Source organism: Peromyscus maniculatus, chromosome X (assembly GCF_049852395.1).
Source record: "Peromyscus maniculatus bairdii isolate BWxNUB_F1_BW_parent chromosome X, HU_Pman_BW_mat_3.1, whole genome shotgun sequence".
NCBI classification, from domain to species: domain Eukaryota; kingdom Metazoa; phylum Chordata; class Mammalia; order Rodentia; family Cricetidae; genus Peromyscus; species Peromyscus maniculatus.
Window position 1 is genome coordinate 56,247,772 of NC_134875.1, and position 16,406 is coordinate 56,264,177.

Sequence of the window (16,406 nt, forward strand, 5' to 3'; positions counted from 1 at the left end):
CACACACACACACACACACACACACACACACACACACACACACACCTGTATATTAGTATTATGTCAGTTCTGCTCAGAGAGATGTAGAGAGTGAGTGAAGTCCTGAGTGAACATGTGTTGTTGACACGGGCATGGCCGTGCACAAGAACTCCAATGCCTCAGTCCCAAGAGAGTGACAAAGACTGAGTGATGGTCAGAAGGATGGTAAAGCCTTCCTCTGGTCTGAGTGTGAATGTTGACAGTGTGTAACTTCCTCCCATAGATGTTTACCTCCCTTACAGAGGTAAACAAATGTAGCTAAACCTTGTTCAGTTATACACAATAATCCCGATTCTTGTTTATCTGTATGTAAGAACTCCACCTCCTTCTTCAGCTGTATTTAATAATCCTGCCTTCCTATTCAACTGTAACACCCAGCTTCTGGGGTGCCGCAGCTACTCCATCCGAGCAAGCACAAGCCACCCGATTCCAGCCTTTCTGTACTCATGTTTGTCACTTCTTCACATCCTCGCCACTGCAGTCAAGTCCCTGGAGCCTTGCAGAGCACCTCAGCTTCCTTTTGACTGGGCGGCAGTCACTGCAGAGACTCAAAACTGGTTCCAGTGCTGAGAATGTCACTGTTGAATGCCCATCCCTAAGTGGGACATCTATATCCCCCCATGTATAAAAGGGGACAAGAAGAATGGAAGAACTGGAGTAAGGGGTGCTGTGAAATGATGTCTTCTGGACAGGACAGGACTGTTGCACTCTGGAACTCCCAGAAGCTGTGGTTACTTGCACAAGATTGGGCCTTTAGAATTTTTATTGTAGGAGGGTGTTCCTGTTAAGACCTTGCCCTTCCCTGAGGGTTTAGTTAATTAATGGTTGCTTGGGGGAGGAATTAACAAGGCCCACCCCTCTCTGAGGTTCTCTAGACAGTTAATAGTTGCTGGGGGAATGAGAGGCATTTTTATCCACGGTGTAACCATGGCAAAGTTGACCATGCTCCCCTAAGTAACCTTAACTAAACTCACTGGATCATCAGAAAATAAAAAGGACTTGAAAGGTGGGGGTGGCTAGTTGGTTAAAAGAAAGGGATCACTGGAAGTGGGAGTGGAGGAGAGAAATGGGGGTTAATATGATCCAAATAGATTATATGCGTGTATGCATGCCAATAAAATAAAACGTCAGGCATTCCCCTTATGTTGTGCTTGCTCTATCACTCCTGCCTGAACCTATGCTACAACCTTTGTGAATTAATGATACATTGTGTGTGATTAGGGATGGCAATCAGCCTTTAAGAGTGCTTGCTTAGATTGTAAAACATCAGTAGCGAACTTCTGCCCTCCGGGGTCCTCCCATTGTGCTGTAAGCCTGAATTTAAGACCTCCTACCCCCTTCAAGAAATGACATTCGACATTTAAAATTAAATATATATATATTTATAATTGAATGGATACTGTGAATGTAATCTATGAATACCACAAATGTGATTAATATGAGTGTAATTTAAACAGTAACTAGAGCGCTTGCTTATCATGCATGAAGGAAGCCCTTGGTTCAGTCTCAGTGCTGCCTGAATCTGAGTACAGCCACCTATATTACCTTAGCATTGGAAGTTCAAAGTGAGTCTCAGGCACATACCAAGTTTGAAGCCAGCCTGGGTTTCACAACACCCCATCTTCAGAAACCACAACAAAAAGTGTGGAATGAATTAGTAAACTCCGGTAGTTTTACAGATAATTTTGTACTTCTATTGACAACCCGGTTCTGAAGTTGTACCATTATCCCTTTGATGTTTCCTATGTGGAACTGCAGAATTTTCATAAACAAGTAGCATAATTTGACTAAATTTGTCCTACCTACATTGATTTTTTTAATGTAATTATTCTTAACTTTTTATTTGAAAACTTTTTTTGTATGACAGATTTAATCGTATTTTCTTCCTCCTCCAACACTCCCAGGCCCTCCCATTATTTCCATTCACACAACTCTCTACAAACTATTGAAAGGGTCACGGCCTAGTGCATTTTAAAAGCAGTAAACATCTGAGAGCACCTGAGTTCATGCTATGTGTATGTGGTGTATGTATGTGTGTACATGTGCACAGGCCAGAGGACTAGATCCAATTTCTTCCTCTATTGTAATTCACATCATTTTTGAAACAGGGTCTTTCCCAGAACCTCAAGCTTACAGACTGGCTAGACTGGCCCCAGCCAGAAAGCCCCTGGGATCTTCCTGTCTCTCCCCCCACTCGACCCACAGCACCAGGATTAAAGCCATGCACAAGCATCTCTGTATTTTTATGTGGGTGACAGGGGTCCTAACTCAGGACATTATGCTTGCATAGCAAGCCTTTTACACTGGGCCATCTCCCCAGCCCTAATAACACATGACAGGGGCTTATCAAGTGATACCAAAACCATCATGGCTTAATCATCCACTTGACTGAATTGAAATTTTGTGCTTTTTAGTGTTATTCTTTTACTCTCTGTGTTGCACGGATTCTATTTTGAACATAGTAGTTTGAACAGCAAAGTCCAACTTGCTCTTCAAACTTACTTCATTTTCAATATATTTCTTCAATTTATACTCCTCCCACCTAATCCAGGCAGTTGGATATATATGTATAGAAACACTTTTTCCTACCCATGCTCTTCTCCTTACCATAAGTTGTATTAGAGTGCAACTTAAAGTGAGTCCTCTCTGAAGTATGCTCTGAGTTGTAGTCCATTCCAACCTTTGATATTCAATGCTGAGAAAAAGCCTGTGGAAGAAGCATGTTACTCATACATTCTCAGTGTGCATGGTCATGTGTCCTCTTTGCATCCGTATTTTACAGTGAAGGGGAGATTTCGGCTAACTTTAACACACAACTTTATTGAAGCACAAGACTCAAACAGATGCACATGAGAACAACAATTACAAGGGTATCTTATTTACAGTGGCTCAGTTCACTTTCAACTCACATTCTGAACATCACAATCAACAAAACAAGTATCAACAAATGTGTTTTCAGCTGTATATTCATTTGGCATCAGAAAAGCGATACAGATTACATAAGCATTGGGCACATTATCACCAGCATTAAAGAGGTACACTGACACAGGCAATCAGCTGGGAAACCAAAGCATTATTTGAGGATCATATGACTCAGGAACACAAGGACAATCATAGGCAAATGGTTAAGCGTATTTTTGTTGTTGTTGTTCTACTTCAGGGTGATTTCTGATTGTCAGGATTGCGTTTCAGTTGCTTAGCAATTTTCTCAATCTCTTGGAATGCAGAAATAAGTGGTTCAAGATTCACCACCACCTCATCATCATCATCATCATCAGCAAATAGTGCTTCTTTTTGTATATTCTTACTGATATTATCAAATATTGCAAGAACAATCTGAACATTGTCATTTGAATCCTCCTTATTAAAGAGGGCCATAAATTCTGACATTGACTCAGTAGTAAGCAGGTGTTTTGTCATGGCAAGATTTTCAGACAAATTCAGTAGCAATTTCAGAACTTGAAGCCTTGTTTTAGTATTGCCTGAATTTAGTAGGTAGAAAAAGCCAGACAAATATTTGGCAACCATTTTATGATAGTCAGAAGTAGCAGTGAGATGTGTAATCATTGTCAATCCAGACAACTGATCAGCGGAATCCAAGTCATAATCAAAGGTATCCTCACAAACCTGACACACGTATGTCTGAATCATGTTCAGATCTGGATAAGGTGGAGACACACGAACCATATTTTCCAAAAATGTTGTCCTAGCTCGGGAGGACGGATAGTTAAGTAAGGCTTCAATCAGTGAGATGACACCCGAGTTTCTAATGAAATCTCGGGTAAACGGAGAAGCGCTCCTCATGCCCATTGCAATTTTAGATATTTCATGAATAAAGGGGTCTTGATTTCTGTCCATTATTAAAAGAAGTTCCTCAAACTCCTCAGAACTAATTCTAAGATCACACTGTACGCAGCTACAGGACCAGCTCTCAGGCTGCGCACTATCCCTGGCCTTAAGATGCTCTCGAATTTCCTGGACTGATCGGTAAGAGGGATCATACTGAAATGGGAATTCAGATCCAGGTTGACCTGAAGATCCCTGCTCTCCTTCTGCACCAAGGTTGTCAGCCCTAGGTTTTCCCCCAAACATTTCAGCAAACAGAGATGCTGCTTCTTTTGGAAATCTGAAGGGGCTTATGGACGGGAAGCCAGCCTTTCCCCATGGACCAGGCTTAAATTGAACAGTGACCTCATCCCAGCTCTGGGGTCTGCGGGAAGGATCAGGTTCCTGCTCAGTTGAAGACATAGGCTCACAAGTGGCCTTGAACACAGGGGTAGGATTTGACTCAAAGGCAGTTTCATCTCCTTCCCAGAACCAGGGTCCCACCATGGTTTCAGCTTCTATATTAAATTCACAGTTATCTCCACTGCCAGGCTTGTTAACTGCCTCATCCTTTGCACTTGACCCAAACTCGACATCTGGCCCTTCCTTCTTTTCTGGACTGGACTCACTGATAACCACAGTTTCAGATTTCTCCGGGGCCTTGTCACTAGACTGGGACTCAACAACCATTTCGCCCTCACCCTCTGGCTTGGACACACGGTTTACTGCTGGTCTTATAATGTTCTTTTTTGCGGCCCAGATCAAAGACTCAAAGATTGCCTCCTCTTCAGTTTCTGACCCAGTTTCAACTGTCTGTGACCCAGCCCCAATTCTGGCTTCTCCACTCCAGAACCATGACCCAGTAATTCCCTCCTCCTTAATTCCAGGAGCGGACTCAAAAGTGCCCCTTCTCATTGGCTCTAGACTGGCCTCTTCCTTGTCCCAGAACCAGGATCCAACTGCATCTTCCTCTTCAGATGCTGTCTTGTTCTCTTCATGAATCTCAGTAGCTGGCTGAAATTTGTCCTCATCTCCAGCCCAAAACCAAGAGCCAATAATATCTTCCTCTTCAGCTTCTGGCCGGGATTCCTGTATGTTGGTAGCCTCTACAACAGTTTCTTCCTCATCCTTCCAGAACCAAGAACTGAATATGTTGTCCTCTAAAGTCGGTAGCTTGATCTCTTCTCCAGTCTCATCATCTATGTTTCCTTCTTCTGCAGCCCATAACCAGGACCCTGCAGTGGCCTCTGTCCTTGGATAATTATTGGACCAGAGCCATGGATCAACAGTGTCCCCGTGCTCTCTCAGAGCAGACTTGGAGCTTTCTCTATTGGTAGGATACAAACTGGGTTCCTTTGGCCACAGGCAAGACTCTTTATTAGTATCCTCAGCTTCTGCCACAGGCTTGTATCTGGCCCCAGCTGCATACTTCATATTGGCTTGTTCTCTGGCACCAAGCCAAGGTGATATAATGGGCTCTTCCTCATCCTCCAGGCTAGACTTACTGTTAACTTCGGCCTCCACACTATTGTCTACTTTAGCCCAGAACCAGGGCCCAATTATGGGTTCTTCCTCAGCTCCTGCCATGATGTCAGAGCAAGGATCAGTTCCTAAATCCACATGTGCCTGCTTTTCAGACCAAAACCAAGGCACAAAGATTGTCCCTTTTGTAGATGCTGGCCTGGCCTGTTCTTCAACCTCGGCTTCTGTACTGACTTCTCCAGCCCAAAACCAGGAATCAGTAACTTCTTTTTCCTCAGACTTTGGCATCATCTTCTCACAACCGACTCTAACAGATCTCAAGCTGTTCTCGCCAATGCCCCAGAACCAAGATCCAAAAATGGACTCGTCCTCAGCCTGCAAGCTGACATCTTCATCATCTGCCCAGAACCAGGACCCAATAATGTTCTCCTCCTCATTAGCTACTGACAGAGACTTAGAGGTAGCCTTAGGCCCATTTTCAATACTGGTCTTCTTCCCAGAACCTAAAGAGAAAGTACTAACTTGGTCCTCCTTAGCCCTTGGTCTGGATATACAACAAGTCTCAGAGTCCACACTGGCTTCTTCTTCACTCCAGAACCAATCTCCAACAATGGGCTCCTCCTCTACATGTAGACTGGGCTTGGTGATTACCCTATCTACCATCCTGGATTCCTGGGTATCCCAGAACCAAGCTCCAACGAGGACTTCCTCCTCTGACCTGGTTTCTTGTTTGGTATTTGCTCTGGCCTTGGTTTTGACTTCTTCCTTTGGCATTGCTCTGGTTCTGGGCTCTTTCTTTATCTTAGACTTTGCAAAAGCACCAGCCTTATCTTCAGGCAAGAACCAGGACTCTTTTTTACTGGTATCTACAGATCCAGATGGGCCATCATTGTAAGCTTCTCGCTTGGCCTGGTGTCTGGCCCTCATATTGACCCCTTTCCTGACTCTGGGTTTGGTTCTAGATTTGGCCTCTTCTCCAGAGCAGAATGAAGACTTTGGATGATTTTCACATTCAGACCCAGAAGTGGATTCAGCATGGACTTCTTTCTTAGGCCTAAACCAGGACCTATTATTGGGCTCTTCTTTGGGCCTAGACCAGACTTTGGTCTTTTCTTTGGCCCAGAACCAGGGAGTCTTAGCAGACTCATCCTCAGAATCAGAACTAGAAATATTATAGAACTCTTGTTTGTTTTTGTGCCTAGGCATGGTATTTGCCTCCTGTTTGGCCATGTGTCTGAACCTGGGATTATTGGTCTTCATGTTTTTCCTAGGACGGAATCTTGTACTGGGTTCATCTCTATTCCAGAAGGAGGAACTTCCTGAGGGTTTATCTGCCCATCTGAAATCAGAATTCTCAGAAGCCTCTCCTTTGGGGGCAGGCCTGGAACGGTACCAGGTCCCTGTACTGGGTCCCTCCTCTGGGCCAAAGGAATGCTGGAATCCTGCTTGAGAATTAGCCCTTCTGGGATAACTCTCAGTGTCCATATTACCAAGTTCTCTATCAACAGACAGGCCCTTAGCTTGAGCAATCGCCCCAGAATCAGTACTGACCAGTGGAGAGTTTGCAGTACTCATATGACTCTGCTTGCCCATCTTTGACATGGGATCTGCCCGAAACCTATTTGGGGCCCAGACCTGGGCATCATTTCTCGATCGTGAAACAGGGATTGACTTGGGCTTATATTTAGGATATGCCCCACCTGGTGAACTGGCTTCAATCCTAGGTCTTGCTCCAGGAGGAGCTCTAGGCTTCACTTTGGGTCTTGCTCCGGTCATTATCTGTGTCCTAACCTTGGGTCTGACCACCAATGGGGCTTCATTCTCTACCTCGGCAGCATTGGTATTGGCATTCTCATCCCCAGGCTTATTTTCAGTCTTTGCCTGGGCACCAGGCTCCATCTCTGCCCTAGTCATTGCGTATGTTAGATAACGCCCTGATGTCTACCAATTAACAACAGTAAACCTCACTACAGCTATGTTACAGGATTGGTTTTCACAACACTCTTTGGTACGCGAGGCTAGAAGATTGAAAAGAAGACCCGAGTGTCAATCCAGCACTCAAGGAGGCTCCTACCCAAGCAGTCTCAGTCAATAACACAGATACAGTGCAGAAGAGGCGAAACCAAGCCAGAGGAGGATGGACAGGTCCTAGGTGGGTGCAGACCTGTTGACTGCGCTGGTCAGCAGCAACCCCGGCACCACCAAGCAGCCACTGCAGCTGATCTAGGAAGAGAAAAAAAGAGGAAATCAGTCTCTACAACCCTGTTGCCTCCTGTTGAAACTTACACAGAGACACTGGTGCAGGATGCTGAGCGGAACAGCTCAGCTATGAGAAAACCTCAGTGTTCCCTTTGCCTGCTGGAAAACAGGGACGGGGTTGAGGAAACAGGACACACGCTAGAAATGAAGACAGCGGGGAGCCCCCAAATCTCACAGTAGTCACTCTTGGGTGATACCCCCCTCTAAAAGTAAACCCTCTCCCATACCAACCTTCACCGATGTGGTGCGATCCCCTCCTCTTTTCTATGTTCAGGTGGTGTTAAGACCAACAGATAAGGGCACGGAGTCCTACAAATGCATAAAAGAAAATGGAGTCTCGATGCTTGGTATATAGGCACACATCTCTGAGCCCAAACAGACAATAACAAAACCACACCTGCTTTCTATCTAAAGTTTATGTTCCCTGGTCTCAGCTCTCAGGTCTTGTCTTATGGATCACACACTAACTCACATCTACTTCAACATTCCTAGTATCTCTGAAAGGAAATAAAGGATGCCCTGGCAGTGAGCAAATTTAGGGGGCAGTAAAGACATCATGCACCCTCTTGGGTTACAGCAGTCTGCATTTGTCTCCTCAGTACCTGGCTCCTGCACTGCCCCTGGGTCTCACCAACCTGAGAGAGCTGAGACACTCTCCTCGATGTCTTCTTGCTTGCTTGCAAAACTACCAGCCTTAAAGCAGGCCTGTGGACAAAGAGATGAAGATGTAAGACAATCCAGAAATGATGCCAGCATCTCTAGGCAAATTTAGGGGACAGTAAAGACATCATGCACCCTCTTGGGTTACAGCAATCTGCATTTGTCTCCTCAGTACCTGGCTCCTGCACTGCCCCTGATCCTCACCAATCTCAAGAGATCTTGAGACAGTCTCCTCGATGTCTTCTTTCCTTTCTTGAAGAACTACCAGCCTTAAAGCAGGCCTGTGGACAAAGAGATGAAAATGTAAGACAATCTACAAATGATGCCAGCATCTCTAGGCAAATTTAGGGGGCAGTAAAGACATCATGCACCCTCTTGGGTTACAGCAATCTGCATTTGTCTCCTCAGTACCTGGCTCCTGCAATGCCCCTGATCCTCACCAATCTCAAGAGATCTTGAGACAATCTCCTCGATGTCTTCTTTCCTTCCTTGAAGAACTACCAGTCTTAAAGCAGGCCTGTGGACAAAGAAATGAAGATGTAAGACAATCTACAAATGATGCCATCATCTCTAGGCAAATTTAGGGGGCAGTAAAGACATCATGCACCCTCTTGGGTTACAGCAGTCTGCATTTGTCTCCTCAGTACCTGGCTCCTGCACTGCCCCTGATCCTCACCAACCTCCAGAGATCTGAGACAGTCTCCTCAACGCCTTCTTTCTTTCTTGAAGAACTACCAGCCTTAAAGCAGGCCTGTGGACAAAAAGATGAAAATGAAAGACAATCAGGAAATGATGGCAGCAGCTGATCCAGCTGAGAAGAACACCACCAAGGATAAGAACCAGATAATGTCTTTCAGCATTTAGGGTCCTACTGCTGGAACATTCTAGTTCCATTTTGCCTGGCTGCAGGGTTTCTGTGGTAACACCCACTTCTTGATGTCATACTTATTAGTCCTTCTGCAATTCTGAGGATGCGCCACTAGGTGGCCACATTTCCTCGCCTTGCGCAGCAAAAAATGGGGGAAGGGCGCAGCACATTCTAGAAGGCAGGTTCTGAAGTGGTCCTTGGATTTATGACTCCGTCATCATCCCCAAACCATCTTTTCAGACCCCAAATTTGGGAGGGAGGGGGAGGGCATTGGGGAAAATACCTGAAAGGCTGTGAGAAATGAGATTAGGAGATACTAATGGATACCCCACCTGTTCTGGTCTGTCACCCCCACCCTTTTCACATCTCCAATCACTGTCTGGCGCCCACTCCCATTGCCACACACCTCCAGAAATCCACGCCATTTTCCTGTTCCTCTTTCCTCAAGCCTCTGGTCTACAGATGCTCACTGTGGCCTGTCAGAATACGCCAGACCTACCGCGCAGAGAGGAGACTTTGCCATCAAGCAGGAGCCTGTGGGAAGGGACAGCACCCAGGGCGCAGGGTACAAGGGCCCCTCTCCGTAAACAGATCAGAGCCCTAGTAGCCAAGGCGACTCACCACCCACCGGCTGATCTGGCCCCAGAACTGGACATCCGCCTTGCACCCCCCACATACACACGCCCGTGGGCTCCCGGCGACCCCCTCCCAATTCCCGCACCGCCATTTCTCCCGCAGCCGCCTCCCTTGGACCCCTGGGCTCCTGGGGCGCACCCCCCCCCCCGCATTACTGCACCGCTCTTTTTCCTGCACCCACCTACCACATAACCCTTGCAAGGCCTAGACACTGTGGAGGGTTAGCCACCAACGCCCTGGAAGCCAACTGTCAGGCTGTCTGGTGCGCCAGACTCCAGACCATCACACCCAGCCGCCCTTCCCCCACCCCCGTGCCTGCGGCCCGACCCGGGCTCCCGCTTCCTCCTCACCGCCTAGGATCTCCGGGATCCGCCACCACTCCAGGGAGCCCCCACGACCCGCTCGCCTCCACCGCACTGTCAGGGCCGGGCGGTGGTCCGCGGTGCGCGGCCACCCCAGCCCCCGACACACCCCCACTTGCCTGGCCAGGCGCACGGCCCAGGTCCCCGGGCTGCCCCGCGTCCCCGTCTGCTCCTGCCTGTGCTCCGTCCTCCGCAGCTCCTCTCCCTGTGCTCTGGCCGCCGCTTTGCGCGCGAGTGCAATGGCAGAGCCGCGTCCCGCCCCCACGCCTCTGCACCAAACGGGCAGGGGCTGCTGCGCAGGATGCGGCAGGAGCAGCTCGCCTCGAGGGTGTCGGGAAGGGGCGGAGGGATATGGCGCACTGGGCTCGACGCCCCCTCCCGGGCCCACCCTAGTTCCGACTCCGAGTGGGCGGGGCCGGAGGCAGCCCCCTCCACTCGGAGGGGTGGGTGGCGCCCGTGGGCTTCTGCAGACCCCTGTCGGCCCTAACCGGAGACCACCACCACTTTTCTGGAGCCACTACAGTGTGGGGGATGGCTGAGAGCTGGGGTCTTGGAGGGCTTTGGGTTTGGGGGGGGGACGGACTATATGAAGGGGGGTGTCTGGAGTTGGGGAGCAGGAGGGAGCAGCGGATGGATACTGAGTGGGCCCTTTGGTACATCTGCACCTCAGAACGAGGCTGGACAGTGCCTGCCCCTCCCTGCACTCCCTCTCTGCTTCCCCCCTTCTGCCCCCTCTTATGACGCCAGTGGAAGGGGGGGCTCAGTACTGCAGCCTGAGAGGGGACAGGTGACCTAGCAACAGCCAGCCAGTAGGTTCCTGTTGTTTCTCCCATGTTTTCTTTGGTTCATGCAACCATGAAGAGGAGGAGAGCACATCTGTCTCTAAGGGGTCTGAAGTGGGGGCTGCCTTTACATCCCCCACCACAGCCCCTATTCCAAAGGGGAGACCAAACTACACCTGGCCTGGTAAATCAACCACAGGTTTGGGCCAACAATCAATTCTTTCTGTCACTGTGTGTGTGTGTGTGTGTGTGTGTGTGTGTGTGTGTGTGTGTGTGTGTGTGTGTGTATGTGTGTGTGCCGCACGCGCTTCTGTGTGTGTGTGCCTGTGTGTGTGTGCTTTTCATTCTAAATAGCAATATCTTTGTGGGAAAAACAGCAATGGCATTAATCACACACTGAAGCTGCTGGGCTCATCCATTTAGAAATTCATTTAAACACCTACCCAGTGTTTCACAGAGTAACATCCCCAAGTCCATACTCAGGATACGTAAACATGTTATTTGGCCAGGAAGCATTGGGGTTTCTGGTAGAACTAAGGTTGTTAATAGTGGAATTTAGCACAAAATTATGCTGCGTCATTCTTGCCGATGTAACTGCAAGGGTACTTAGGTATGACAGGCAGAGGCCTAAGAACCCTGTCTCAGGAAAGCAGCATTAGTAAAGCAAAATAAAGCCATTGTTGACTTTCAAGAGGAAAAGAAGCCAAGGCCCATGGAATGCAGGCTGTCTGTAGAAGCTATAAAAGATAAAGATTCTTTCATAGAAATCCCTGAAGGAAAGGAGCTGTTTGATTTAGAATAGTAAGGCCCTTTCTGCATCCAGGACTGTGATATTAAGTCTCTCATTTTAAGCCACTAAATTTATAGTAATTGTAATAGCAGGAACAAAACAGAAACACCGTCCTTATTCATAATGTTGATCTCCCTTAACTATCTTTACTGCAAGTCAATGCCCAGGAAGATTCACTTTGTGTCTGACGTTTCACCAGCATTAACACCAATCTTCTGTTTCACAAGCATAACTAAAATAACACTAGTACAAAATTTGCTCACATATGTGGAGGTTTATTGTCTTTTTTTTTTTTTTTTTTTTTTTTTTTTTTTAGTGCTGTGGTGCTGCTGAGGATTGAACTCAAGCCCTTGAGCACGCTAGACAAGCAGTCTGCCAGTGAGTTAGATCCATACCACTGTTTAAACAGCGTATTGGGAAACTCGTCCCATCAAGCTGCCCAGGCTGATCTTAGGTTTACCATGCAGCCCAAGCTGTCTTCAAACTTACAATTCTGTTTCAGAGGGGCTGGGATGTGTGAGCACCATGCCCCTAACCCGAAGTACCAGTATCTTTTCGCCAATTTACTTATTGATAGGAGTGGTTCTAGCAATAGTTGAAATATTTGTTGGATAATCTCATCAATTCATTTACAAACTAAAGCCATTGAGTGGCTAACAGTTACTGATCAAAAAGGCCCTATGGTAAGCTTTTTGTGTGTTTTATTAGTATTTATTGATCTATGATCAAATACTACACAGAAGATGCTGACCTGTATTATGACCACTAGACATGATTTACTTCCTTCAAAAATGCACTCAAGTGCAACAATAAAACAATGACTATTGTTCTACTACGCAGTATCTCTAGTATCTGTGCAACCTGGCCTTGTCTCTGAAATTCTATTAACCCTGGGATACAAAGGCAGCCATGCTCACTTATATCACCATACTCACTTTTCTCTTCCTCATCTCACTTCACCTCACATGTTCGCTCATAAACTTGCGCAGTAGCATACCCATTGCCATTATGGTTCACAACTTCTCCTCTTGTACCTCTCAAGGATCTGCTTTTGTAGATTTAGGTTAACTTGCCTCTCTACTGACCTCCAAATCCCTCAGTTAAACCTTCTTTAACAAACTCTCGTCGAGATTAGGATGAGCCAAATTCTGTGTGTTCTTACAACTTTTTTTTCTTTACTTACACTGCAGAAGTTTCATGCTCCAATTAGAATTATGGCTACCCCCTCCCAAGTCTGTATATCCTTTTTCATTTGTCTTGCTAGGTGGCCACTGAGGTGAGCAGTTTTGTTCTGCTGTGTGTGCGCCATGGTGTGCTAGTTTGCTGCAGTCACTTGATCATGGCCTAAAACCTCCAAAACCCTGAGCCAGAAAAAAGTTGCCTCTTTATAGTTTGATTACCATAGGTACTTTCTTATAGTGATAAAAAGCTAACATGCTATACACAGAAAATTGAATCTCTCCAGTCAAGACAAAGTAAATAAAGGTGGGTGAAATATGCCCAAAGAATATGTACTTCTAGTGCAGGAGAGAGATGCTCTGGGCAGTATCTTGGTCTGTTTCTACAACTTGAGAAGGGGCATTTACAGAATTGGGAGAGGCCACATCTAAGAATATTTTCAGGTTATATCAATATATATCAGGCTATGTCAAATCAAGTTATATACATACCTGTAATCCCAGCACCTGGGGTAGAGAGCAGAGGCAGTAGGATCACCACAAGTTCAATGTTCAAGGCCAGCCTGATCTGCATACTAAATACCAGACCAGCCAGGGTTACACAGTATGATTTTTCGATCTCAAAAATAACAGGAAGACAGAGAAGGAGAATAAGAATGAAACTGGTGTGAGTTGGGAAAACAGAGCTAGGAACAATGTCTGTAGTCCATGAATAATGCTTTCTCTTCAGGAAGCACAGCTGTTCTAATGGCAGCACTGGGATTAGGAATCTTCTTTGTCCTGTTTCCAGCACACGTCCTCAACTATACATTTGTCACAACAAAGGCATGTTCCTAAGTGATCTCAGAAACACTGAGTTCCAAATAAACTCTAAAGCACGTTACTGTGTTATTGACATAAGGATAAAGTGTATTCTAAACAAAGGAAAACATCCTATCCTCCAACATGGCTTCACGTTTGGACTATTACTTAGTTTTGACATCATCTAGGCTCTGTAGAGGCGTGTTGTTTGGGAAAATGCAACAGAACAGATGGAGGCACTTAAGTGCCTGGAGAGAAAGCTCAGAATGGCAGCAGCAGCTGCAAGACTCATGGCAAAACCACTGAAATTCTGAACATGGGAAATACTCCTTGAAAAGTTTACAATCAAAGGAACTGAGGAGGTGAGTGAACAAGATTTGTATGGATAAGAAATTCTAAATGTACACAATTAAAGAAAGTGATATAAATGAATGGAATGCCAAATTACTTCTCAAAATATAAAGTGTGAGAAGTCCATATTACCGTTTTGGTTTTTATGGTTTTTTTTTGGTATTTCTTATTACCTAACCATGACCTTCTGCTTCTTCATGAGAAGACCTCATCATGGCCTGCCTTCAGCCAGACAAATGGGAAAAGGCAGGAAAATAGAAGTAATTCTCTTTCTTAAAATCCTTGGTTAGGAAATGCTCAAATCATTTCCACTCATATTCTACCCTTTCCATTTTCATGTCACATACATTATATTACCCTCCTTTTAATCCTCCCAAAACCTTTCATTTTTCTCATGTTCACCTTTCTAATTTCTTGTCCTACATACATAACCTCTCCAAACATATACACATACAAATAAATTTAAATCTGGAATCTACACAGTAGCAAAAGTATTCAGTATTTGTCTTGAAATAAGTCAATGTTAAAAGACAACATGTAGACCAGCAAAGTATCAGCAAGTAAAGACACTTGCCCTTGGGATTAAGGACTTGGGTTCAATACATGAAATCCACATGGTAGAGGGAAAGAATGAACTATGACAAATTGTGCTCTAATCTTCACTGAATAAGAATGGCCCCTATAGGCTCATATATTTGAATGCTTAGGGAGTGGCACTGTTTCAAAGGATTAGGAGGTGTGGCCTTGTGGGGGTAGGTGTGTCCTTGTTGGAGGAAGTGTGTCACTGGGGGTGGGCGTTGAAGTTTTAGAAAGCCAAGCCAGGCCCTGTGGCTCACTCTCTCTTCCTGCTGTCAGTGGATCCAGATGTAGAACTCTCAGCTACTCTCCAGCACCATGTTCGCCTGTGTGTCATCATGCTCTCTGGCATGATGAAAATGGACTAAACCTCTGAACTGTAAGCCAGCACCAATTAAATGTTTTCCTTTATAAAGCTGCCATGGTCATGGTGTCTCTTCACAGCAAGTAGAATACCAAGATTATATGACACCTGGAAATGGTAAAACTATGGAGACAGAAAAAAGTTAGTGCTTAGGGTTGGAGGTGTACCTCAGTCAGTAGAATGCTTGCCTAGCATACAAGAAGTCTTCAGTTCTAGTTCCAACACTTCAAGAAAAGACACCATTTTTCAAGGCATGGTGATGCATGTCTGTAATACCAGCAGGAGCAGGAAGATCACTCCAAATTCTAGGCCAGCCTGGTCTACAAAGCAAATTCCATGCTAGCCATGTCTACATAGTTAGGGCTTGTCTCAAAACAAAACAATACAAATATTAAATGGTTCCAGGGGTTGAGTTAGAGAAAGATGAACAGAAATATTTTAGATAGAGCAGTGAAGTATTCTGTATGATATTATGATGGCAGACACATGTCACTATATTATATATCTGTCCAAACACACACACCATATAAAATCATAAGTGAGTCCTGATGTAAAGAGCAGAGTTTGGGTGATGATGCTGTGTCAACATAGATCGATCAGTTGTAACAAATGCACACTTGCACAACTGTTGTTGGTAGCTGGGGAAGAATATACACAGAGACACAAGATATATGGATATTGCCATTCTTTCCACTTACTTCTGCTATGATTATAAAACTTGTCTTCAAAATAATTTTGAAATGGACTCCTCTCTACCAAAACAGTCCCATCAGCATTTAAATATGCTATACTGTCTCTCATTTTGAAAATAAAATTCCCCTATACCCATATCACTCCATGGCTACTGTCCCATTCCTCCTCTTTTGCTGCAAATACCCTCGCACAGGTGTCTGTAATGAACATATTGATATGATCTTCTTTCTTCTGAAACCACTCCACTCTTTCATCTCCAACATCCAATGAAGTTTCACTGTTCCACTGCAATTTTTTCATCTTGACTGCCAATGGTTTTTATGTTGTGAAAGTGAAAAGGTTTTCGGACCTATCACTATCGGGGTCATATAATTCACCATCTGAATGATGACTCTAATGAGAATAAAAGTGTGTTGTTAATCACCTCTTGTGAAACCAACATAAAGTAGGATTGTCCTGAGAAACTATTTGGCCACTTTACTTATCACCGGTGTTGAGTATCACTGACATTACACCTTTGAAATACCTTCATTTCATTTCCTAGAGAGCAAGGATTTCTCATACATTTCTACCTTATTGGCTACAGCTGACCATACAAGCTTCTTCGCTTTCTGTGGCTTTGCTAGTGCATTCACATCTTATGTACTTCAACACTGAAATGTCCCAAAGTTCATTCTTTGAATGTGTTCCCCTAGTGCTCAACATTATTTATATTCCTTAGTCATCACATCCATTCTTAC

The 16,406-nt window shown here is 45.3% G+C and overlaps 1 protein-coding gene across 26 annotated transcripts in view; it reads right to left on the minus strand.

Annotated features, from left to right (window-relative positions):
* Positions 1 to 2,839: 2,839 nt before the first annotated feature.
* Gprasp1 (G protein-coupled receptor associated sorting protein 1) overlaps positions 2,840 to 16,406 on the minus strand; it is a 61,741-nt gene continuing 48,174 nt past the window's right edge. For 2 of the 26 annotated variants that reach the window (XM_076562787.1, XM_076562785.1), the window contains 6 exons: positions 8,913 to 9,016; positions 8,706 to 8,782; positions 8,470 to 8,546; positions 8,241 to 8,310; positions 7,837 to 7,914; positions 2,840 to 7,569 (listed from right to left, as the gene is read on the minus strand). In XM_076562787.1, coding sequence (XP_076418902.1) covers positions 3,196 to 7,260 — 4,065 coding nt within the window. In that variant the 5' untranslated portion in view covers positions 7,261 to 7,569; positions 7,837 to 7,914; positions 8,241 to 8,310; ... (1 more) ...; positions 8,706 to 8,782; positions 8,913 to 9,016 and the 3' untranslated portion in view covers positions 2,840 to 3,195. Of the gene's footprint in view, positions 7,570 to 7,836; positions 7,915 to 8,240; positions 8,311 to 8,440; positions 8,547 to 8,676; positions 8,783 to 8,912; positions 9,017 to 9,539; positions 9,668 to 10,250; positions 10,837 to 16,406 lie in introns of those variants that run through there. The other 24 variants (XM_076562784.1, XM_076562781.1, XM_076562783.1 and 21 more) reach the window with 23 other exon arrangements.